The 26,496-nt window shown below is 35.3% G+C and overlaps 1 protein-coding gene across 5 annotated transcripts in view; it reads left to right on the plus strand.

Moving 5' to 3' along the window:
• LOC138705745 (zinc finger protein 235-like) overlaps positions 1-14,918 on the plus strand; it is a 135,232-nt gene extending 120,314 nt beyond the window's left edge. For 3 of the 5 annotated variants that reach the window (XM_069834335.1, XM_069834336.1, XM_069834334.1), the window contains exons 4-6: positions 2,498-2,635; positions 8,168-8,238; positions 12,022-14,918. In XM_069834335.1, the coding sequence (XP_069690436.1) occupies positions 2,498-2,635; positions 8,168-8,238; positions 12,022-13,279 (1,467 nt within the window). In that variant the 3' untranslated portion in view covers positions 13,280-14,918. Of the gene's footprint in view, positions 1-2,478; positions 2,636-8,167; positions 8,239-12,021 lie in introns of all 5 variants that reach the window. The other 2 variants (XM_069834337.1, XM_069834338.1) reach the window with 2 other exon arrangements.
• The last annotated feature ends 11,578 nt before the right edge of the window (positions 14,919-26,496 follow it).

Raw genomic sequence — 26,496 nt, forward strand, 5'->3', positions numbered from 1 at the left:
ATAGTGAGGCCCTTCGCAACATCCGTCACCATGCTGTCCGTTCTATGCTGGCCGAGGCATTGAAGGAGGTAGGGTTTACAGTCCATCAAGAGGTGCAGGGACTAGCCACACAAGGAAGTGTTCGGCGAATTGATATCATTGCCATTAAGAACAACTCGGCATACATTCTCCATCCTACCATCAGATTTGAGACACATGCAGATCAACCACATGAGGTGGACAGTGAAAAGAAACGGATCTATGAACCAACAATCCTGTTCTATAAAGATAAATATAGCCTGTCCCACATTGATGTAATAGGTCTGATGGTGGGAGCACGAGGTACCATACCCTCTGTCTTTGTCAACAAATGTAAAAACCTGGGCCTAACACACAGCATTGTGAAAGAAATAGCCTTTAGTGCCCTCAAAGGATCGGTTCAGATATTGAGAAATCATTTGTATGGGAGTGATATTGGAAATTTCAAGTTATCTTAACTGATGGCTGTTGATTAGTTTAGATATCAATTCCAGTAAATCCGTACTATTATTTTTCTCGCGGTATATGGCATTCAAATCATTCTAACCTATCTGATGATATTTTTTCCCCCTTTCTTAACTATAAATGAGCACAAACGCTACTTAAGTGTAAATTTTTCTGACATTTTGTATATTCGATTTCCTAACCGTTTCAAATGTATATCATTTTACCTTTTAGGTTTGTTTCCAAATTATATGTAATAGCTACGCTTTGTCTGGTCTGGAAGCCTTTTCATAAGGGAAGCTAAATTTATTTATTTATGTGTGGCATTTGGTAAGAAAGCAAACTGTAGAATGCCATTTTCAGAACAAAATTTAGAGACATTGTATGTAACATGTGACTTATGGCCATCCACAACCAGAAGAATGGGAAACTTAATTCGCTGACTTTTCAGCCATGGAATGAACACATTTGCAATATATTCATAAGAAATGGCACCTGTTATCCAACCATTTCTTGATCTGCCAATTCTCCAAGTTTCATTTAAGTTTGAAGCTATATCCTTAGAAATTCTTTGGAGAGGGAACACAACCATTGGGGGAGCTATTGAACAGCATGGCCAGAACTATTGTATCCTCTTTTTCGTTACCAGACTTTATTTCATACAAGTTCTTATATGAAATAGATCCCAATACTTTACCAGTTTTGGAGCAAGTTACAAATCCTGATTCATCCACATTGAACATTCTTGAAGGATCTTCCATAATACCCAGTACATTCTCTTCTTTCAAATAGACATGTAATTCACTGAACCAATTTCTAATTTTATCTTCTGTTACATCTGCTCGAGCTGTATTAATACCCTCTGCATATCTTTCTGACACTGTTGGATGTCGCTTCATGAATGATTCGAACCAACGTCTTCCTGGTTTGTTGTCTTTGAAAGGAACTTTCCTGTTTGCATTTATCTCTAAATCTTCTGTTATGATATCTTTACAGTTTCACACAATGTGTGTCTTTTTATTGGCAGACCCTTTTAAGCACAAGAAAATATCCAAGACACAAGCAAATTTTCCTCGACTTCTGTTAGATGTGTGCTCGGTCCTATTTTTCTTTTTAAAGGGACAGTACACTTTAATTTATTTAGTAATGTTGAATGTGGTACGCCATATATTCTTGCAATTTTACTTATGCTTCCCTTTTTATCTCTAACATTCTGCAGGGCATTCTTAAGATACTTTTCACTGTACTTGAACAGTTTTTCTTTTTAGCTGTAGATGCCTTTTTCTTATCTCTGTCCATCTTCGCTCATAAAAGGTATAAAATAGAACAATGGAATGGTACAAATGTGGTATAAACATTCTAAACCATAAATATTTATTGTAAGGAGCTGGTCAACTACTGGCCATCATAACCTAAATCTAATTGTTTGCAACAGGTCACTAGCATTAATTAATGTGCATTTCAATCATATAAATAAGAAAAGAAAAAAAAGTCATTAATCAGGGTGGTTGTATATGGATAATAGGAAAAGACGCAAATCATCACCTTCCTTATTAACATCTGAAGCAAGCCATGTGACAAACCAGAAAATAAAGCTAGGAGATGGGACCTATTCAGTATAACCAATTTCTGACCATGTGTCAGGTGAGGCAACCCATACTCTTCCAAATACCATATAATTCTATACTCTTTGGTTTAGTAGAACTAAACACTACCTTATTATATGCCGATTTGGTCAACTATAGGTGCATGGTCAACTACCGGCACAGTCACTATTATATGCAGAAATGGCCAAATATGCAAAAGTATGCAGCATTAGCTTTTCGTATTCATCATCACAAACTCTCATGATATGTAAGAAAAACCTCTGGATGAAAAATTTCGTTTTCTGTGTGAATTCTGGCCATATCATATTGGTGTGGTTTTTAGTCTAGGTGCGGCATGTGGACATATAGAAAGCAGTTTGTAATGTTAAAGGTCGTGTTCTAACACCCTGTAATAAATTGCTCATTTAAGATGTCTCCCTGTACTGCAGAAACGGAATCTTTTGGATCAGCATATGACTGCTATAAAGAAGGAATATTTGGACCAGGATCCTGATCACATATCTGAGGTGAAATTTGAGGAAGATCCAGTGCCATTTTCGTTCCCTGTGGTGATACATGAACCAGAGGTAAGTGGAGCACAAGGAATGCACAGTGTGTTCTTCCAGTCATTATCTTGTATTTTGATTTTCACAGATACCGGTACTATCTCTTTACAACAGTACCTGCAACACCTTTCACTCTGTGATACAGACAAAAAAAGTCTCATCACTATTTACTATTACAAGTTATGTCTTGCTGCAGAAAAATCTAATGTTGAAGTATTATCTCGCTTTATGTTTTAAATTTCAAAACGAAACTGCTTGTTACGGTCAGTCTTAATGTTTGTGAAGCTATCATTCCTGCAGTGTGTTTGGTAATATGACATACCTAAGGACACCATTTTTGTTTTCTCTGTGTCTTTGTCTAAAATTCTGAATCCTTTTTACAGTTTCCAAATAATTAGTATTGCTTTAGGTGTAAGTACAAACATTATCACCTGTCTTTATTCGTTTTTCACACCTTGTTTTTAATTATTTACGTATTTACAATATGTCCTTTGTAGAACATTATGTTTCGTGTAGAGAAAAGGTACTTTGTAACTTTACAATAAATTTTGGGAGTTATTTCATTTGGATTTCAGAAGAGGTTCTACATTTTGAAAAATGTTCTGATGTGTTGGACAGATATAGCATGCATTAAGCTATTGTTCATGTTATTTACTCTTATACTGTCAGTCAACTGCATTTAATTTTAATAAAGGTACAGAAACGTGAAATTAAGAACTTTTTAATTTGTCAATCTTCAAATGGACATAAAGTGTTAAGTTTTCCTGAACTTATTACGGGTATATTCCAACTCAGTTAAAACTGTCGGGAAAGTTTGCAAGTTGATGGAATGTTTGAACGAATTTTCTAATTAATTTTATTTCTAAGATACAATGTTCATAGGAAATGAACATCTGTTTAGTGCAGCTTTAGTATAGCTAGATAGTTATAGAGCTGTTGTGAAATAAATTAGTAATTATAAACATTATTATCCGCATATGCGCAAAATTAAATTATCAATTGAATGTATTTAACTGCTGGTATTATGAATGCAGAAATACTAACAAAAACAAACCAAACGAGACCATTATATACCCGATAATGTTAAAACTTTTGGTCCTGAAATTAAATAGTATTAGACATTGTCAGCTGAGTAAGTTTTGGCGCTGGACCCTGCACTCGTTTTGCTAGCATTATTACTTTCATTTCACTCAGACGCTAGATAACCATTGCAGTTGATAAAGTTTCGTAAAGTAAATCACTTAAAAAATCTTAGAAATTCGTGACTAGAAACTGAATTATTTATTCATATATAATTTCTGCTACAATACAGTAGTTCTATATCAACCTTTGTCAACTGGCACACTTGAGTGATGTGCTAGTGTCTTGAGAAAAAATTAAAACACTAAAGACTCTAGTAGACAAAATTGGAAAAGTAAAAGTGAAAAGAGTAGTGCGAAAGTGAGCCCACAACAATCAACTTTCAGTGAACATGGCACAAATCAGCATTTAATAAGCACAGTGTAAGTGTGGAAGCAATAGGGAAGAGAATGACTGACGCACGTCGCACAGCTGGGATATATAGGGGAAAGCTAGGAGAGAAGACGGGGATAGGAGAGACAATGCAGGCTTTAATTTCCGACTTTACCGCTATGTTTCGCTTCATGTCTAAGCTCAGCGAGAGTAACAAGGAAGTTTGCTGATGCAGTGCAATTCTCCCGCGATTATATTTATTATTGTGTATTTTACATCGACTTTCTTCAATGAACTATCGTTGGTAAGTGCCTCAATTTTCGTTCAACAGTTCTAATATTTTTATATGGCATATTTTAGTAGTAATACTTAGGAATTGTAAAATTTTGGTGGAAGCTACATCCATCCACTTGCAGTGTACACAGTTGTACGCCGTTCGGCCATATTTTCTATTAAGCAGCTAGGTGCGTCATCTCACCTACCAATTTAGGACAGAGGACTTATCACGATGGTAGGAAAGATGACGGAGTTTATGATCTATTTTTTTTTTTTTTTAAAGAAAGAATATACGGAAATTTTATTACACAGTTCCTCTAAATTATTGTAATAACGTTTCTTTAAATCGTAATTGGGTATTTATAACTAGTTTTGACGTATGAAATATCCCATATTATACTACAGTAATAAATTATAATATATAATCATGTCTCTGTAAAGTTTCATTGAGTTTTCTAAATTATTTTAAAGTTACCAGTATACTAAATAAATAAATTAGAATGACAAATCGTGTTTCTTCATATTTTAATTATTATTTTTTTAATTTTAGGGTTATCAAACATGCCAAATAAATATATTAGAATATCTAATCGTGCTTCCTGGAGTGAAGAAGATTTAAGAAATGCTGGTCTCGCAGTTCTGGAAAAGAGAATGTCTCTACGAGCAGCAAGTAAACAGTACAATATACCGGAAAAAAACTTTAAGGACCGGAGTTAAGAACAATAATTTCAACAAAAGTGTACTAGGCCATCTTCACAGCTGGGGAATGAGGCAGAAAAAAAGTTGGTGAAACACATTCTTGATCTGCAAAGTGTTGATTTTTCTCCTAAAAGGAAAGATGTTCGGGAGATGGCCTTCAACATGGCGCAGTTTCTCGGTATAAAGACAACATTTAATACTCAGGACGGAAAAGCTGGTAAAGTATGGCTGCTTCCTTCATGCGTCGAAATCCTGAGCTTGCCATAAGAAAGGGTGAAGGTACCTCACGAGCAAGGATTGAAGGGATGAACAGGAAAGAAGTTGCTGATTATTTTCAGCTTTTGTCAATAATTATGGTGGAAAACGATCTGGTAAATAAGCCAGGCAATATTTGGAACGCAGATGAAACAGGGCTGCAGCTGAACAATGTGCCTGGATAAGTAATTGCCGGGAAAGGCAGTAAAGATGTTAAAGTCGTTACTACGGTGGAAAAGGGCGAAACTATTACTGTCCTTGCATGTTGTAATGCGTAAGGTCATTTCTTGCCCCCTTATTGCGTGATGAAAGGAGTCTACAAGAAGCCTGAACACGAAAAAGGAGCACCTCCTGGGACTGTTATTAAAATGAGGCCTGAAAAAGGGTACATTAACTCTGAACTGTTCCTAGATTGGATGACCACACATTTCATACCACGCAAGCCAGCAGGGAAAAATCTGCTCATCGTGGATGAATATGCTTCCCACATGAATGATGACAAACTCCTAGAATTGGCAAGACGTAATGATGTAATTTTGTTGTGCTTACCAAGCCACACCACGCACTATCTGCAACCGCTAGATCGTGTTGCATTCAAACCATTCAAAACATACTCGAGAGATGCATGTGACACTTTGGTAAGACTCAACAAAGGTGTGAGAAATATTTCCAGAAGTGAGTTTGGTGGTTTGTTGAACTCTGCTTGGACCCGTTTCACAACTGTCAAAATGGGAGTGTCGGCTTTCCAAGCTACAGGGATTTATCCTCTTAATATTGATGCTATTCCTGATCATGCTTACCTTTTGTCATGTGATCAACCCACAAATTCTCAGATGTTTTCACCGTCTTCCACAAAATCTCCTGAACCCAACTCTCCACAGCCAAGTTGTAGTACCGCTATAAGTCCTCCAGATGTATCCATCTCAAACAATGCATTCTATTCCACCCCTTCTGCAGTAATTAATTCCAGTCAGTCAAGTAGCAACATGAATCTAAGTCCAACCAAAGCATTAGGAGCTGTGTGGCCTATCCCATCGAGTCTCAAGTCCTCCACGTCCAAGAGAAAACAGTCAGCTTCCAACATCACAGATCCATGCTACATTGCAGAAAAAAAAGAAGAAATTCTTGGCGCGGAAAGAAAAGGAAGAAAAGAATAAAAATCGAGAGAAGAAGTCTACTGCCCAAAATGCCCAGAAAAATTCATCGAAGACAACAGGAAAGCAAAGAAAGAGAACAAAAAGAGTTCTAAAATTCGAATCATCGTCGTCTGAGGATGAAGAACCAATAATCTTATCGTCTGATGATGAGGAAATTGAAGACTACGATGAAGATGAATGTGTCGAGTGTCTAGAACTTCATTCTAAGACAAAATCTAAATCGGACTGGTTTCAGTGTATTTCTTGCAAGAGATGGTTGCACGAAAGTTTCTCCCTTTATCCTAATTTGTGTGCTCTGTGTGGTAGAATTAAAAGAAAAGAAAAACAAACACAGTGACAAGCTTACAAAATACTTTCATTAAATGAAGAGTTAAAATGTTATTCAATTAGTATTATAGGTATTATATAACTGTAACTACAATTATTTTGTGACAGAAAACACTCATACTAATATTAAGTCCATAATATGTGTACTCAGTATTCAATTTTTCGTTCGGCATCTCTCCTACCCATAGTGCGTCATCTATGAATACCATAGTAGGAGAGATGACGCATTGCTGGGTTTATGAAATATGATTAAAAATGCATATATTATTGAGTTCAGTATGAAACTGATATTTTTTCTGAAGTAAGTGATAATCAGTGAATAAATAAATATTGTTTATTTTTCAATATGTATTATGTGGTTGAATATATATATATATATATTTATTTATTTTGAAAAGTGCGTCTTCTCTCCTAGCTTTACCCTATAATTTTAGCTAACAGAAGACAATTCTTGGGGCAGATATTTTATGGGCTATTTCTTTCCCTTATTGAATGGCGTTTTTCATATATATCTAGCATTAATTACATTAGCAAAACATGTAATCGTATTCTATGTATTCAGATTTCCTAAATAACAGATTAAGAAGACATGCATAGATAATGCCATAATTATCATACTAATATCGCATTGAAATAATTTTCTGTCATTAAATATGACAGTTGTGTCGTAAATATCAAATGAAAATGCAAAAATTGTGTTAGTTCAATTTGTGAATAATACTGTATGTATTTTGTTTCTATTCTAGTACGTTATTTTACGACGCTTTATCACCATCTTAGGTTAGTTAGTGTCTGAATGAGATGAAGGTGATAATGCCAGTGAAAAGATTCTGTGGTCCAGCACCGAGAGTTACCTGGCATTTGCTCATATTGGGTTGAGGGAAACCCCCGGAAAAAACCTCAACCAGTGTTTCTCTTCTCAATCTTTTTTTTTTTTTTTCGAACATGCGTCTTTTCAGCATTCATCTCATTATATTTCCCCATATGTTTACTAAAAATTATGCATATAAAATTGAAAGTAATTTATTTTGTATATTAATGCATATAGAGTTATCTCATTTATTTGTATTTTATAGTCTTCATTTCCTGCTAAAACTCTCAAAATTCCCTTTCTGCTTGGAAACAAACATGTTTTAATTATGAGAGTGCCATAGGATTTTAAATTACACATTTATTGTGCCACATATTGAAGAAGGTTGAAAAACGCCATTCTACAAGGAAAAGAAATACTCCATAAAACATCTGCCCCAAGAATTGTCTTCTGTTAGCTAAAATTCTACTAGGCCTAATACGATTGAAAGATGCATTCTTGTGGCATATGAAATTCATGCACTTTTGTTAATGTAAGTTGTGCTGTTTTTCTGTTTTGTTTGCTGTGTACTTTTAGAAAGAGCAGAGTGACTTGGACACAGTGAAGGAGGAAGTAATGGCGCAGGACAATGAGGTTTTGACCGAGAGGTGAGTCTTCACGTAGTGAGTTCATTGTGTTTGAAGTTTCTGTTTTCTTGACTGTTCAGAAGCAGCTTCAGAAGAACTGTCTGTCTGAATCATCCAGCAATAATCGGTCATCACATTCACACTCCACTTCTCTTGGGATCTGGTTTCCATAATGTACTGTTCAAACCTTTCTTCATGTTCTTCACTAAAAGTGCGTAGATTTTCGGAAAAATAATGTAAATGAACATGCAAGAAGTGGACTTTTACACTCGTATTGCAACCCAAGGTCTTGAAACTCTCCAACATATTTTCTACAGTTTCTTTATAATTGAGGTCTTTATAATATCCAAGGAAATTATGAACAACCATCATGAGTCCATTCCAAGACTTTTCCTGGACGGTTGTTAATCACATTTACAAAGTCATTTATAATATAAATTTGCCTTTTTCTTTTAATTATTTATTTGTTTGTTTATTTTGTTAATTACTTATTTACTCATTTATTTGCTGCATTTATTAATTCATTGATTCATTCCTTGATTCATCTATCCATTGATTAATTAATTAATTAATTTTTTTATTCGTCTGTTCGTTCATGCATTCTGGTGTAGTTAAGAACATCAGTCTTTCACTTTCACACCACCAGAAATAAAACTACAGTAATACATGCAATGGTTCTTGAACAATGTTGTTTCACCAGTTCTGATTCCTTTCTGTTTAGCCACTGTTTCGCCTTCGAGTGCGTAGAGCTAGCCCTATTGTTCCACTCACACATGAAACATGCTGGTGTTGTTATTAACTAATGCAGAGTTATCAGCTATAAAGCCATTAACTCTCTTACTCTCCAATATTTCTCACAAATGGTGAGTTTAGAGCGGTGGTTTCACGAAATCAGTATGGAAACTTATGATTTTCAACTTACAGGATAGGTGCATGCTTCTCTGTAAATCTAACAAGTGTACAACTCCTCAGCATTCAGGCACGGATGTAGAAATTGTTACAGTAAGGAAGGGATTGTAGTTGTAGGGGAAATCACAATCATAAATGAGACAGTTTGTTATTAGTAACTGAGATACATCATGCACAATAATAATCAACAGTAAATTAAAGATGTTCAAAGATACCTGACCCTTCTAATCTATAGTGAACGATAATTTGTTGTAAGTGGGGCTTCTATAGTTATTACTTCTATGAAATAAATGGCGAATAGTCAGTGTTGCAAAACGTACATAAGTATATCTGCATTATACAAATCAATATTTCGTCCCCCTCTGCTGGGTTTAGCGGTAAACTGCTGATATTGTCAATTATGAGAATAATTTATGCTGAACCTACATCATCATTTTCCCTGACACTTTTTTAACCGCCCCAATATTGGTGCAGCCTATTAAGAACTATCATTACTGTTTCAAAATTTGTCATTTTTTTTGTATCTTTGCTTCTGACTTATCCCATGGGTAGAAAGTTTGCTTACACGATCATAAAATCATGGATCAGATATCTTTGAACATCATTGCACAAACTGAACAACAATGAAAGGTAGTTATTTCCTAAACTTTTATTTCATTGCTTATTTGTTGCAATTGTAATATTACTTAGAATGTTGAAACACATTTTCTTACATTACAAGAATTCATTTTTCTCAGTTGGAGGACCTGCTGCAGACACTTCATATTTAACGATTAATTTTAGATGTGACATTCTCTATATCAAGTAATATTACGTTAGCAGTTGAAGTCCTTAAAACTGAACTTAAATTATTGTCTGTCAGTCGACTCCTTAGTCTAATTTTGTTAATTTTCGCGTAAAAAAAAAAAAACATTATAGCTATACATACTGCCGAACATTGATATTATTTCTGAAACATTTTTTTTTTTTTTTAATTATTTAAAATAAGAAGTAAAAATTGAAGTAATTGAGGATATTGTGATGATCTTTTCAGTACTCTTTACCCTTTAATATGAGTTTGAGTGATGCAGTGTATTAAATTTGTACTTCCTATGACGTCTAGCGTAAGACTGCAGGTAGGAGAAGGATATCAGGGGAGATAAGGTTAGAACGTGTACTGTACTGGAACAAAATTGAAGAACAGCACGTAAGAGAACGGAAAGAAGTCGATGGTTAGAGAAAAGGGCTGGACATCGCTGTTAATAATTCTGATGTACTTCTTCCTAAATTCTGCACACTGGACAAAAGGGTGAAGAAATAATTCCAATTTTACTCTTGATAGTAGTTCTATACCACATATAAAATTAAATGGCATTATTATTAAATACATAGACTTTTTTTTTTATATATTTGTTTTTGTTTATTTATAACTCATGTGTTTTTCGTTCCTTTAGGAAGTGAAACAAATATTGTTTTTGTTTATAAAGATCAGTCTCACTTATTAATAGTCTGCAGATGTTGGGCAGTAATATTTTGAAAGACAGGCGTAGCAAAGTTTATTAACATACTCCATTTAACATTTAAAATAAATTAAAACTAAAATATAGAATAATTATACACCATTAGGAGGCGAAATGACAACATGTGGTATGAAAAACAGATATCTTATCCCTACGCCACACCCAGCTCTTAAGGTTGACTACATTGTAGATATTTTCAATGAATAAATAGAATAGCAATACCTTGAAGTGTAGTTGGTTTACTCGTGTAACCTGCGTGGTAGAACTTGGAATTTCTAACGACCAAGAGTCGGCCCACTCTTTCTGCCTCGAAGCTTACATCCTGTAATGTGAAATCATTTTGTGACCTATAGTATGATTCTGTATTGCGCTATGCTGTAGTTATTGCTATTCTGAATGGTTTCATTAGTTTGTCCAGCCTCTTTATTTTCCATTATCCAAAAAGATGCCCTCGATCTGCGTATACTTGAGACTCGAGACGAAAAAATTTCTCTTCCTTTCCCTATTGTGAACAGTTGGGTATGTCAACTTTTTTTTTGCTGCCAATGAGGACTAGGTTTTGCGCTTAAAGGTTCTCTGTCAAATTACAGCTTGTGTCTGTCGTTACCCTTCGTCCTTCACCACTGTAGAGAGCTAACATAACATGTTGGACAGTTCTCCTTCCTTGGTTCTTGTCTGTTCTTTGGAGACTGATCTGGTTTCCGTCCTGTGTATACTTGCATGCCATGAGTATGATACGTATTTGCAACTTCTCACGTCCAGACTTTTATACCATATTTCCTGAGTTTAATTCTGATAAATAACTTGAAATAACATCCACGTAGATGAGAAAGCTGGTCATGAACCGTTATGCATTCAGTAGGAAAGTGTGCAAGTCTTACATTTGCTACAGACATCTCAAATACGTCTCTGAACTGATTAAGGCTTTCATATCGTTGAGTGGGAGTATACTTATCATTAAAGCAAAGAAAAAATCTATTTAGTACCCAGGGCTATATTCTTTTACAATTTTAAATTAGATTGTTGCTGAGGTTTGAAAATATTGTTACTAGTTTAACGTTCGCAAAACAAGAAATACCAAGTTAGACATAATACCAATACAGATTTTGCCATAATGCTTACTACAAAATGGAATCAGTTATGTTTTACTGCATATTTTCATAATTTTAAAGTGACAAAATTATCAAACTATAAAGATTTTATGATCCCAATAGTAAGTGATAGAAAAATTTATAGCGCATTTGCAATCCACAATTTTGAAACAGTCGCACTAAGTAGCACTCTCGTAATGATAATATTCCTCCTCGTGAAATACGTTTGTTTTGATTTGAATATTGAATAATTGAATGTATATTTGTTGCTACTATTTTGTAGACTGATAGTATATTTACTACAGGATTGCAGCTACGAATGAGAAGATTGTATCATCAGAATTCGACAGTGTTGCACTTGAAGAGAACGAGACTTTGTGTGAGATTCCCAAGAATTCAGGTTCCTTGGGAAAACCTACGCGGACTCGTGAAGATGAGAAGGAATTCAAATTAGAATTGTCTGAAATATGTTTCTCAACTCCGGAAAAACTCAACGGGCATTTACCGAAGGACGTAAGGAAGAAAACCTTCAATTGCGATGTTTGTGCTAAGTGTTTTCCGAACTCGAATAAGCTAAAAACTCATAGGAGAGTGCACACCGGAGAGAAACCTTTCAAGTGTGATGTTTGTGGCAGATGTTTTTCGAAATCAGGTGGCTTAAAAAGCCATAAACTCGTGCATACAGGCGAGAAACCTTTCAAATGTGATGTTTGTAGTAAGGGTTTCTCTATGGCAAGTACGCTAAGGAAGCATGCACGTCTGCATACCGGCGAGAAACCTTTTAAGTGTGATGTTTGTGGCAGATGTTTCTCGCAATCGAGTGGTTTGAAAGACCACAAACTCGTGCACACCGGCGAGAAACTATTCAAATGCGATTTTTGTTCTAAGAATTTCGCGTTGTCGAGTACCCTAAAAATACACGAGCGCCTTCACAGAGGAGAGAAACCTTTCAAATGTAATGTTTGTGGTAAATGTTTTTCACAGTCGAGTAACGTAAGAAGGCATGAACGTCTGCACACTGGTGAGAAAGCTTTGAAGTGTGATGTTTGCGGCAAGGGTTTCTCGATGGCAACTGCACTAAAAAACCATAAACGTCTGCACGCGGGCGAGAAACCTTTCAAATGTGATATTTGTGGTAAGGGATTCTCTATGTCAAGTACCCTAAAAACCCATGAACATCTACACACAGCGGAGAAACCTTTCCAATGTGATGTATGTGGTAAGTGTTTCTCGCAGTTAAGTTACCTAAAAGTTCATAAACGTATCCATTCTGGCGAGAAACCTTTCAGATGTAATGTTTGTGCTAAGAGTTTCTCCCACTCTGGTAACTTAAAAGTCCATGAACGCATGCACACAGGTGAGAAACCGTTCAAATGTGATGTTTGCGGTAAAGATTTTTCGATTGCGACTGCACTAAAAAACCATAAACGTCTGCACACGGGCGACAAGCCTTTCAAATGTGATGTTTGTGGTAAGGATTTCTCGATGTCGAGTAGTCTAAAAAGCCATCTGCGCCGGCACACAGACGAGAAACCTTTCAAATGTGATGTTACTTTTGAGTGATCATTTGAGTCTAGTGGTCATAAAGCTGTAAACTCTTGCACACAGGCAAGAAATAATGTGACGGACGTCAAATGTGTTTCGCTATAAGGTTTAGCTTACGTATTCGTCTACTGAAGCCTAATGGTAACAAACTTTTCTATTGCAATTTTTGTGGAAAATGTTTTCCGCAGTTGGACAGTCTTAAAAGTCATTAACACCTGCAAGGGAGAAGTCTTTCAAGTCCGATATCTCTGAAACATGTTTGTTTTGTGAGACTATTTTAAATATGTTTTCCGACATACTGATGAAAAGGTTTGGTAATGGAATGTCTGTGGAATGTGTTTTTCTCAGTCCTGTAAGCTAAAACTTACACTCCTGGTGGTGCACAATAAACCGGGAACGGAAACTACAACGAGAACGGAAATGCTGTTAATATACATACATTGAAGAGTGAGCATTCTCAGTTAACGAGAAACTTGGAGGGAACGTGGAAGTTTATTCACCCTGTTATCATAAAGCTGTTTTCCCGTCGTATATTGTGTAGCAATAATGCTTCTTTTATTCTTCGTGTCTAAGATAGCAATTCAGTAGAATCACTTTCAGTATTATGCTACGTGTATCTGACCAGGTTACCACTTGAGCTGAATTCTTAAAAAAATTTGTAGTATATTTACCTGTGTTTGGAGAACAGTTTTCAGAACATCGGAGGAGTGTTAGTAGGAGTAAGAAGTACATAGGATTTGCTGATGATATGGCGTTGTTAGTAGAAGAGGAGGTGATGCTAATGAATATGCTACTGGAGCAAAATGATAGCTCTGAGCAGTAGTATGGGATGAGTATAAATTCCAATAGACAAGGACCATGGTCATAAGAAGGAGAATAAAGAAGGTAAACTTTCGAATTCTAAATGAGGCAGTAGACCAATTGGACAGCATCAGATTCTTGGGGTGTACTGTAAGGAGTAACATGAGCTTGAGCATAGCAATGGTCAAGAAAGCGTTTAATAGAAAAAGCAGTGTGTTTTCTGGACCTCAAGAATGAAACTAGTGAAGTGCTTTGTATGGTGTGTGGCATGGTATGGGGTGGAAACATGGAGATTACGACGAAGTGGAGGGAATGGAATAGAAACATTTGAAACGTGGATATGGAAGAACGGAACGTGTGAAGTGGACAGACAGAATAAGAAATAGAGCTGTGTTGGAAAGAGTGGGTGAAGAAAGAATGATGCTGAAACTGATCAGGAAGAGGAAAAAGAATTGGTTAGGTCTCTGGCTGAGAAGAAATTGCTTACTGAAGAATGTACTGGAAGGAATGGTGAACGGGAGACGAATACAGAACAGAAGAATATATCGAATGATAGACGACATTAAGATATATGGATCATATGAAGAGACAAAGAGGAAGGCAGTAAATTGGAAAGATTGGAGAAAGCTAGGTGTGTACAGTGAAAGACCTGCCCATGGTCATAATTCTCTATGAATGAATGAACGAACGAACGAACCTGTGTTTATGTTAACTGGCTTGTACTCATGAAAGAACGCCAGTGTTCAAATATGCACTTTGTCGTTTCCGTTGATGGTTTATTGTGAATCATAAAACACTTTTGTAGTCATGCGGTGTACTTGTCAAAATTTTATTAAAGTAACCACAGTTTTATATATTTATCATGTTATATCTTATTTGTACTCCTTCATGACAATGCAAAATGTGATGAAATATCAAACAGGGTGAAATGAGGCCTTGTGCTACAAGATTGCGAAATATAACAGGCTATGTGAACCAGTGGCGTATACTGGTTAAAGGGTTTGGGCTACCACTGACCCTATTATTACACAAAATATATCTAACAATTACTTTAATTTTAATTACTATGGTAAAACTAATAATACAAAATTATTACATTATGTTATATTATAAACTTTTTCTTTTGTAATTTCCTTGGGCTACCACCGGTAGCCCGCAAAATACGCCCCTGATGTGAACTCTTCTAAGTACATTGAGTGGAACTAAATGAATCAATATGAATATGAAAACAGATTATTTCGTTCAATTCTTCCATACAAAAATTAATAATCTATACTTATTCAATCAAAAGTAAACTTTCCTTAAAATAGTAAAAAATTTTAATTGAAATAAACCTTTCATGAGTGAACCATTATTTTGTCAAATATCTTATGTCTGAAATAATATCGTATGATGATTTTATAAAAAGTTCTTTTTCATCCTTTAGATAATCCATAATATCTCGCAAGCCCTTCTCTTTCCGGCTGAAAGCTTGCTTGACACAAATAAAGGCTGTAGAGCGAAGCCAATGTTGTTAAAATTTACTTTCTTGCTGAAAACTCCACTCTCGGTCCATTGTTCAAAATCACTGAAAAGTTGTTTGAGTTATCATTTCGCCTGGCTTACCCAGTGTTATTCTTATCCACTGAGTTTTAGAGATATGAAGTTTCATTGTTGCAAGAGTGTCTTGAGAAGCACTTTGAAAGTCATAGAGCTTGGATGAGTCAGATACTTGCAACCTATGAATGGTCAATTTTTATGAAGCAATAATTACTTTTATTAGATCTAGTGTTACCTGACAGTTGCACTTTTTCTTGCGATTTTCGTTTTGTGCAACATTCATTCACGGCTTAAAGAAGAGAGATCTGAAACAAGGTATTTTTGGACATCTTCATCAATAAATCACTTAGCTATGAGGTAAAGCCATGAGAACAATAATATCTTATTTTTTATACATCTTGATTACACACTTTCAACTTTATTAACGATTTGACAAATGTGTTAAATGTACAATTTCCTGTATTAAATGACTCTATTGTGAGATATTACCTTATTCATTAGCGATTTTTAATTCAAATTTGAACGAAATGAATCATTTATATTCTTTCACCGACATAGGAATCTTTTTCCGAAGAGACTGCATAGAACCTTGTCCTTTCTTCCTCATTTTTAAATGCATTACAAGGATTATCACTCATGTTGTAACAATAATATGATATAAAATAAACTGTAATGTTTACAAAATCATGAAAGCATTGCATAGTTACAGCTCATAGTCCCAGTATTACCAACTTGGAGTTTTTCCCCTCAAATTCGGGAGGAAAACACTTTTCCACGGGGAGGTTTGGGGGATAAAAATGTTAGGGGGATTTTCAGGGTGCTTTTAGGGGTGTGCTTCTAAACTACGTCATTAGGATTTATTTTTAAAATCAAATATAGAAACTACTATATTGTGTAATTGAACTATGAATAGTTCAGCATCTCACAAGCATGTTTTCTCACTTGCTCTCTTTATTATTCGTATTATAATATTATGATGCTCCCTCCTGCCCGTCGTCCATTTGTACACGTGTCTCCGTGTCTAGCATAGGTCATGCCCTACACAACAATAGTGTCTGCAGTAATATGCAGTTAAACAATTTGCCCAGACTAAATTTATGCTTTTGATACAACTGATTTTCATTTCTTTTATACTCTACATTTATGGTTTCTTAGTTCGATTTCATTTTATATTAAATATTATGCGCAACAATTGCCAGTCACGTGAGCAGCTATGAATAACATTTTTAGTTTAAAACTAATAGTCTGCTTGCCCAAGTAAAAGTCGGCACTCAGCAAGATCCAAGTGATGTGGACTTTCAGTGTACTGTGGCAATCAGTGTTGCCAAGTCAGCGGTTTTGTGGCTAAACCAGGTATTTTCAGGACTATGGTCAGCTACAGAACTTTACCGTCAGTGGCTAGCGATTCTGGCGGAGTGGGATGGTATTTTTAAGTTTTTTTTTCTGTAAAGATGTTATAATTGTTTCTAGATGTACTTGTGGACAACAGTATTAGTTAATCATAAACCAGAGTAAAGTATGGTATTATCACACTTTTTCATTGTACGAGTATAAAATATCAGGAGTGGATCGGACAGCCAGAGCCATCTTCAGTTACAAGCCGGAGCATGGGTAGGTTTGGCAACGCTGAGTGGAGGCGGGCGGAGGCGAAATAAAGGCATGACGTTTGACATTTTAGTGCTTTGATTTTGTTCTCACATGTACACTTTCGACATTCATTGATACAAAACTAAGTGTATATGATCAAGATTCAGTGTATTGATGTACGTAATTTATTACGGAATCCGAAATGGTATTTTATTTTGAGTTTCAGAATACCGCGTAAGTACTTGTGTTGTGCCCAAGGATTATGATAAGCAATCATAACATTGTTATGACCATAAGAATATATTTTCACTTCATTTGAAAGTAATGAAATCGTACTTATTAAAACATTCAGGTTAATCATTGAACACATGCTTTGGCATGCGACAGATATCGCTTCCTGTTGCAACAGATTACCGTACAGTTTATGGACGTCAGCAGAAGCAGAGTCCAGTCCTTGAACAAGACAGGAAATTCGTACGCTTGCATTTCAGCGCAAAGGCAGTCTTATGCAACAGCTGACATATAAGGAAAAATACATAGATTATGCATCAATCTTTAACAAACCGCGTCTCTCGTGAGACATCTAATTGGCGATCATTCTGAACTCTGATTTTCTATTGGTTTAATCAAAAACAGAGATTCAGTCGTGAGAGTTCCTTAAATCTGTATTGTTCCAAGTGACAACAGGAAATGCCGATCCGAAATAATGGTTAAGAATCAGAAGCGTGGTGTTTAGTGAATGCAATACCACCTTTTGAGAAGAATTCGCGGATAAAATAGCGTCACTCTGTTACGTCACAAAGGGCGCGGTTCGACAACTTACAAATGGACATGAAACGTCCAAATCGCGGTCATTAGTCATTAGTCATTGGTCAAGACAGCGGTCATGCAGTAGCGGTCGTAACTTCTCGATGTCCAGAAAGAAGGTAATAAATGGCATCATCTTTGAATTGTACCAGGGTTCACCCTACAATCAACTGTAAGTAAAATTCTTGTACTTTACATTTAACTACTTCATTTGGATACTTTAAAATTAGGCCTAACAGCAATTTTGTTACTTCATAAATAATCGTTCAACTTAAATATTCCAAATTTATCTGTTCAAATTTGATATTTTGTTAATAAACTTAGTAAAAGTGAATTTCTACACTTGAATCGGTCGGAGCTAAAAGGCATTATGTCAGTTTTTACAACTTTTCAGGAGAAGGAAAAAATGTTATATTCTCGAAATATTTTTTGTACACATTTTCCACTCATTCAATATTGTAGAGTACCGACAGACACAACGTTTTCAATAATGGATAAATATTTAAAGTCGTTTAATCATGTACAAATAATTATATAAAACTGACATAATGCCTTTTAGCACGGAAATTGATTTCCAGTAATGGAATCAGTTTGAAATTTTATATAACTCAATTTTTCTTCACCGAAATATGGTTATTAAATATGAAATAGTGTTAGGAAGTAGTCTGCTGTGTTTACCCGGTACTAATACAAAACATAATATCTCAATTTTTGAACTATAGCTGCTCAAAATTAAAAAAAAAAAACATTAAATAATAATAGCTATTATGCCCCGTTAATTTAAGGGATAAATTACGGTGGCCAAACATAGTAACTGTCATGAATTTCATAGCAAGTTTTACGGACAGCACCATGTATGTGCAAGTCCTTACGAGCAGTACGCGTTTGCATATAAGACGCGAACATCTGGACTCGTATTGTCAAGCGGAGAGAGCAAAGTCAGCATTTCTCACAGCTTTATCCTCCACGCGATAGGACGCGTGCGTGATTAAATTGTTCCATAGCCCTCTCTTGCTTTGAAACCCATATTAGAATCAGCTGATCGCAGGAAGTCCCATGATTTTTCTGTATGTTAAATTAACGCAAATCCAGCGTTTGCATGGAGAGCAAGACTGGCGTATACGAAATACGCTACATCTCAGTAGTAGCCATCCTTTTTCCTCGCGGCCCGGATAGCGTCATGACGCGACCGAACTCATAAATACCAAAGGCTCATTCGGGCCCTTCCTCTTTCGAATGCTCACTTCGAACAGATCAGTCAGTTTTGTGACAGCAAGTCAGAAGACGGTGAGAAGCATGTAAGTCAACCAATCGAAGCTGGGACCATGGCGTCCGCCATCGTCAACACTACTTTCGTCTTGTGTACTGTAAGTTATAACATTTCATCATATACAGTACCAATTGCTACTAATGTCGAGAGAGATTTACTAAATGTTACTAGTGTCAGAGTAATATACCACATAGAATATAATAAGGAAATATTAGTGCTTGAAATTCAGTGAACTGTGTGTACTTCAAAGTTCTATTTTGAACGCATTTATTTAAGACATAATGGATTTTTCCGAGGTTTTTGAATGGTACTACCTCACGAGATATTTTGATGGACAATATTATTATCAGTATTCGGGAATCCAAGCCGAATGGCACCTGAGTCAACAAACGCCTTTGTAGGTAAATTTTTTAAGTGGTTTTGCATTGTTTTACGAAGTTTGTTGGAATAATTGCACCTTACATAACCAAGTTGACGCACTGAAGTTTCCATATTATTTCGTCGTTTAATCAACTGCATTCTAATATAATCAATGATTTATTTTACCATTTTGTTTTCATTTAAACTCATGTAACTGAGTAGGTATACCAAGTAGGTATATCCTAGATTCTCTTTTATTGCTTAAGTAAAGTAAAGTAAAATAAAGTAAAGTAAAGCAAAGTAAAGTGAAATAACAAGAAACATACATAACTTAGTAGACCTGTTAAACATTTTGCAACTTTTCATAACATAGCTAAATAGATTATTGTATAACTCATGTATATAAGAAAGTTTTACAATATATTATAATATAACCAGTGAAGTGACTTATTTGATTAAGCTGATATTCTTCGAGCCTAATCCAACCTGTGATCCTGTTCTTGAATACGCAGTACCTAGTTAAGATAATAGCTCGACCATTAACATCCTGAAATATCCTGACGTAAACAATAAACTGGTGTCAGAAATACCTTGACAAAAGTAATGCTCGGTAGGGCAGAACCACAACATAATAATTTGGTGTCAGAATTTAATCATAACTTAACCGTGACCGATAGCATCGGCCACAACAAAGTTGTGCCTAACAACAAACAGGCACAACAATAGCTTTAGTTGTATAAAAAGTCGTCAACACAGGTTATTTAAAAGAATTATTTAAAAATTTAGCACAAAAAAGCTGTTCAAATACATTACATGTTATATTCTCTATCCATTACTGATCAGTTATCATCCCCTCCCCTGGCGGTAGTATCTCCTGCAGGCTATTTCAGAATTTTTTATTAAAAACTCTGTGCCTTAGGTTTCACACATTTAACTAATATTTTAATATCCTGTATCTTTTTAGAATTGGTTCGTAGTTTTCCATCATAACATGTTTTATCTAAAAACTTTGTACAAAGAATGTTTAACTCTGACTTTCTCAGAGAGAGTGCATTTCATTGAAGAAACTGTAAAATCTGAATATAGTGTTAAAAAAAGAATCCAATATTTTAGGAGGTGATAGTATGCATCAAAACAAGAAAATGTCTAGTAGACATGATTCCTACAACACATACTTTGTGAGTTCTGTACACTTGTTAATATAGGTGCTGAATGTGCCGTTCATTTATGCCAATGCATTTCTCTCCCCTGCAATACAGCAGACTACCGTAATTGACACCTCGGCATGGAATGACAATATGTCCCAAGGAATACTGAAAACAAAAGTCTGGTTGCGGACATGAGCGGCGTTCAACAGAAATGGTGTTGTGAATTTCCATAATCAGAATGTGTGGGCAGATGAAAATCTCCATTCAGTTGAAGAAACAAGGCATCAGCACCGATTCTCAATCACTGTATGGGCAGGCGTTCTTGGTGACAGATTAATAAGGCCATACTAGCTATCACATAAATTAACTGGGGATGGTTATCAGGCCTTTTTTTTTATTAACGTATTAAAATAAATTTCAAAGAGTGAATGATTCCTTACGCCGAAGGGCAGAGAAATGCATTGCCATGAATGGACACCACACTGAGCACCTCTCATGAACAAGTGTTCAGATCTCAGAAAGTATGTGTTGTAGGACCTATGTTTATTAGACATTATTTTCTTATTTTGATGCATACTAGCACCTACTAAAGTATTGGATACTTTTTTTAACGCCATGTACAAATTGTTTAAAATATCGGTTTTCTTGAATAATTTAGGCCACCAGGTATCGAAATTTAATATTTCACCTTGGTCCAAAACGTGAATTTCAACTTACTTCTTGGTATTTGCTGCAAGTTCTATAATGAATCGGTCATTGCAGAAAGGGGATAAGTCATGAAAAACGCGAAAACGAGTTAAGAGTGCCATTGCTTTCTCCAGACCTAGACACACATTTCCACACAGAAATGGGACAAATTTGCTCATTCTTAACGCAAAGCAGAGTACCATAACCAGCGCAGTCATTGCAGAAAGGGGACAAGTCAGCGACTTACCTTCTTTCTGCACTGACCGACGACGTGACGCGACTGAGTGCCGCGGATCTAATAAGTTACGCGCCCATCAGCTGATAAGGAAATGACAGATAAGCTAGAAGTAGTAAGTGACCCAGGGGAAGAAAACTGTGTTATTAGTGGTAAACGTAAACGCAATGAAATTAACTACGGCAGAAATGTAAATAAGAAAAATAAACTGAAGGCATTGTAACGTCAATTCCATTGGGAAGTCTGTAGCAGCCCGTACGACAGGAGAACAATGTGGGTAAGAAACTACTCATTGTTTGTTTAGACGCAACTTTGGGTCATCAATTTTCAACATTCACAATTTCAAAGACCATACGGCGCACTTCTATTCCTATCATGAAGGTATAGGCCACAAATCTTCAAATGAAGTGTGTTCCTTCTGAACTACATTGAAAATAATGTCCCTTCTTCAGTCAAGGAATTGTATCTTTTCTCTGATAACTGTGGAGGGCAAAATAAAAATCATATCTTAATTAGATTGTTGCTTACACTGACCCAAATGGGGAGATTTAACAAAATCATTCATTATTTCCCACAACGAGGCCATTCATTTCTTCCCTGTGACCGCAACTTTGGTGTAGTGAAGCGCAAACTAAGGAAGACAGACAGGGTATACAGTATGTGCCAGACCAATACAATACCTTGATCCACCAGGCAAACACAAACAACAGATATTCTGTAGAATCAGTTACTACTGATGATATTTTGAATTTTAAATACTGGTGGCCAGAGTATTACAAGAAAACCACCTGCTCATTAGACACACTGAGGAAGAAAGGGAAAGATAAGAATATGTTTTCTTTAGCACAATTCAGTGAATTTGTTTACTCTAAAGATGATTCAGGATGTGTGACTGCCAGTTTGTTCATTGGTAGTGAAATGAGGAAACACAGATTCTGTATAAAAAAAACCAGGTTCTGGACGCATAGTAATGCCTACACAAAAGCATACAATGGGAAAATTCCCATTAATACGAAAAAAACTTGGAGACGTATCGACAGTGAGGCAATACATTCCATTGGAACACATTTCCTTTTACGAAGAGATCCGAACTGGCCACCTTGTGACAAGGAATCTACAGACGACGTGGCTTCCAACGTCTAACAATACGCCCTGTAAAAATTGAAACAAATGATTTTGTGTAGTACTTTAGTGTATTTTTATTGTGCTCTCCTATATGCAGTTTTTAAGTATTAGTTTAAAAGTAGAGTTCTGATTTAAAACTGTGATATAAAATCACATATTGGTATATTTCTGTAGTAGGAATAATGATTGAAATGAATATATATATATATATATATATATATATATATATATATATATATATATATATATATGGTGACAGTACTGTTGTAATTATACACAAAACATCGTTATCATTTAGTTAGTTTTCAAATATTACATTAGCCCAAAATTGTAATTTATATATTTTTTTCTTTTATATTTAACAATTCCTTGCAGAAAGGGGATAAGTCATGGTTCGATTAAACAACTTTAAACAAAAGTGTTTGAGATGTCAGATGTCTAACATGATGTATTATACTTCACTATTCATAAACAAAGTAAGAAAAAATATTTATAATGATTACTCCAGTATTGGAAGAAGAAAACAGTTTTTATTGATTATCTCAAAAGTAAGATTTTATGACTTATCCCCTTTCTGCAATGACCGATTTATATATTCTTGGGGTTTGTGCGCTCTATCAAACTTGATAAGTTTTTTTGCCGACATTTCTGTCACATGACAGATAAGAATGCCCGTGTTAAGGAAATCTGAGTGTTATTGTATTAAATCTTCCTTTTCCTGTTAAAGATATGCACATTCTTATCATGGTGTGGTTTTTATTTTGTAGGTATTAAACTTGTCAAAATATAGTTTTTTTCATCTTCACTGAAATGTTCAAAACATCAAAATCGGATGTATTCTTCAGAGATTCTGTAGTACGAAATTAAGTGACATAATTTGTAATGATATATTTGTACTAACTTGTAGTCTTCTCCTGTTTTCATTTACTTATTAATTTACATCATCCAAGTCTTTAAAAACAGCATTTTTAACAACATTTCTTTCGGAATATGTATGTTATGAACTTTCTTGTGTTAAATGTTAAAAACATTTCTTTTGTGACTAGATTAATTTCTTTTCCTTTTTGGAGACATTTCTCACACAATAACCACACAAACATAAACTGTAACACACAATATAACTAATAGAATAAGTATTGAAAATTAAAAAGAATATCGTCGCTTAAGAAACAATACCGCGTAATTGACAGTTTTGGTCAAAACTGTTCTTTGCACAGATGGTACCTCCACTGTCATCTGCATGCATTGACAAGCGCGGGAATTTGATTGCATGAATGGCCTACGTGCGAAGGAGGGGGTACAATACCGCGTATCTGAAGTCACGAGAAGTCTGTAGGAAATACCGCGTATCTGACAGCAGATATTATGTACACTCCCTGCTCGCCCTCAGTAGGGAAGCTGGTTCTCGTTACTGGCTTGTAAAATTGTGTCAACAGTGTGTAATATTCTGAGAAGATTAAAGAAGTGTTCAGTTTCAATTATTTAAAAGGTAAATATAATAGAATTATTTCACTAATGTCAATTGAATGTTAGTTGAGCTGAATTCCCGCAGAATCTTACTGCAAGTTCATTCACTGAAATATAGGATATTTATTATTTTATTATTATATAGGCCTACAGATACAAGAAAAGAAATGAATCGGACGACGGTCAGTTTAGCGAGAACAAAATACTATCTGTGCTATGTTCTGCATTCAAGACGGGAGAAACTTCTGTGAACATTAACAAAGGTATGGCATAATATGAGAAAAAAATTCAGGCTTGCAAAAAGATGTACATTGGGAATTAAAGAATGGACTGTGCGATATTGGTTAGCTAATAGTACTGATGGCGTCCCTTCTGTAAAAAATGAGTCATGTCCTCGTGCAAAATCACAGAAAAAAGAGCATTCGAAAGAATTTCTTACTTCTTTCTTCAGTAGTCTGCCTAAATTACCGTCACATTATTGTAGACGAACGTCCACAAAATTGCATCTAGAACCGATTGTGCAGTCACAGTCACAATTATATGAGCTTTACTAAGAAAAATGTGATGACAGTAACATAACCCGACATACTTTCGACAGTTTGTTCCAGGAGTCTAACCTCAGTCTCTTTAGGCCCAAGAAGGTTCAATGTAATGTTTGCTGCAGCTATAAAGCCGGAAATATCAAAGAAGAAGAATGGAAAACTCATAATGAAAGGAAAGAATTGGCAAGAAATGAAAAATATAAAGACAAAGAAAATGGGCAGAAAAATGTTGTATAGTTTATCAAATGGATCTTCAAGCAGTTAAGATGGCACCATTTGTGCAGGCTAGTTCCATGTAAGCTTATTATAAAAGAAAATTAGCTGTGCATAATTTTACAATGTACAACCTAGCCACTCAGGAAGCAGTATGCTACTGGTTTGATGAGACAGAGTCTGATCTAGTGGCGTCAACTTTCGCATCATGCGTGTAGGATAGCTTACGTTAACCAAGCAAGTGAAAGATCGTCTACTCCCAGTTATTCTATATTCTGATGGTTGTAATTACCAGAATAGAAACGAAGTAATGGCAAATGCCTTATTAAGATTAGCCATTAATACTGGTGTTACAATAACACAGAAATTATTGGAAAAAGGACGTACGCAAATGGAATGCGATTCCGTCCATAGTTCTATTGAAAGTAAACTGAAAGGGCGTGAAATAACACTTCCTAGCCAGTATGCTTTGATTTCTAAGAGGCTCGGAAGAATTAAGTCTATTATCTGACTCATAACTTCTTCACCAACTTTGCGACTAAACACTTGTGGTTATACGACTTTATTCGACCTCGGAGGAATAACAATGACTCTACGGTCACTGACTTAAGAGTCATTCAGTATTGCCCTGATGGTATAATACTCTTCAAGTGCAATTTCAATGATGACTTGCAAGAGATGCCTAGGCGCCCTAAGAAGCTGTCCAGGAATGTCGTTTTTCCAAAACTGTACAATGATAGGCTGAAGATTAATGAGTCAAAATGGAATCATCTGCAGTAATTGAAGAATGTTATTCCAAGAGACTGCCATAGTTTTTATGATAGCATTCCATAATAGGGTTAGTCAAGGATTACTTTTTATGATTCCAGTGTAGGCCTATAATTATTTCCTTATTGTGTTTAACAAATATTGTGCCTGAAAAATTATTGTTATCATCATTATTACATTTTTATATGATTTTCTATTCATTATTAGCAAGTCAAGTCCATTGTCAATAATAATAATAATAATAATAATAATAATAATAATAATAATAATAATAATAATATTTATCATCATTTTATTATAAAATTATGTTTGTCAGCAACGTTTTAGTAACAATTATACTATTGAAATACGTAGTGTGAAAATAAAGTACCTGTTATCAGATTATCATTATTATTATTATTATTATTATCATTATTATTATTATTATTATTATTATTATTATTATTATTATTACAATAAACATTAAAATGTGTCTTCGTTTTTCCTTTCCCATAGTTTCAGCATTTGATTGATTGTAAGAATGCAGCAATCATTGTCTGGAACGTAGATCTACTGCTGACTCAAGCTACAGCCTACCGACCTTGACCTCAAGTCAGATGGTAGGACAACAATTCAGATAACACATTGACATATACAAGAGCACGAATAATATTTCCAGAAGACAGTTTTAACGCAAGGAAAACGCT

The sequence above is a fragment of the Periplaneta americana genome, chromosome 9 (assembly GCF_040183065.1).
Source record: "Periplaneta americana isolate PAMFEO1 chromosome 9, P.americana_PAMFEO1_priV1, whole genome shotgun sequence".
NCBI classification, from domain to species: domain Eukaryota; kingdom Metazoa; phylum Arthropoda; class Insecta; order Blattodea; family Blattidae; genus Periplaneta; species Periplaneta americana.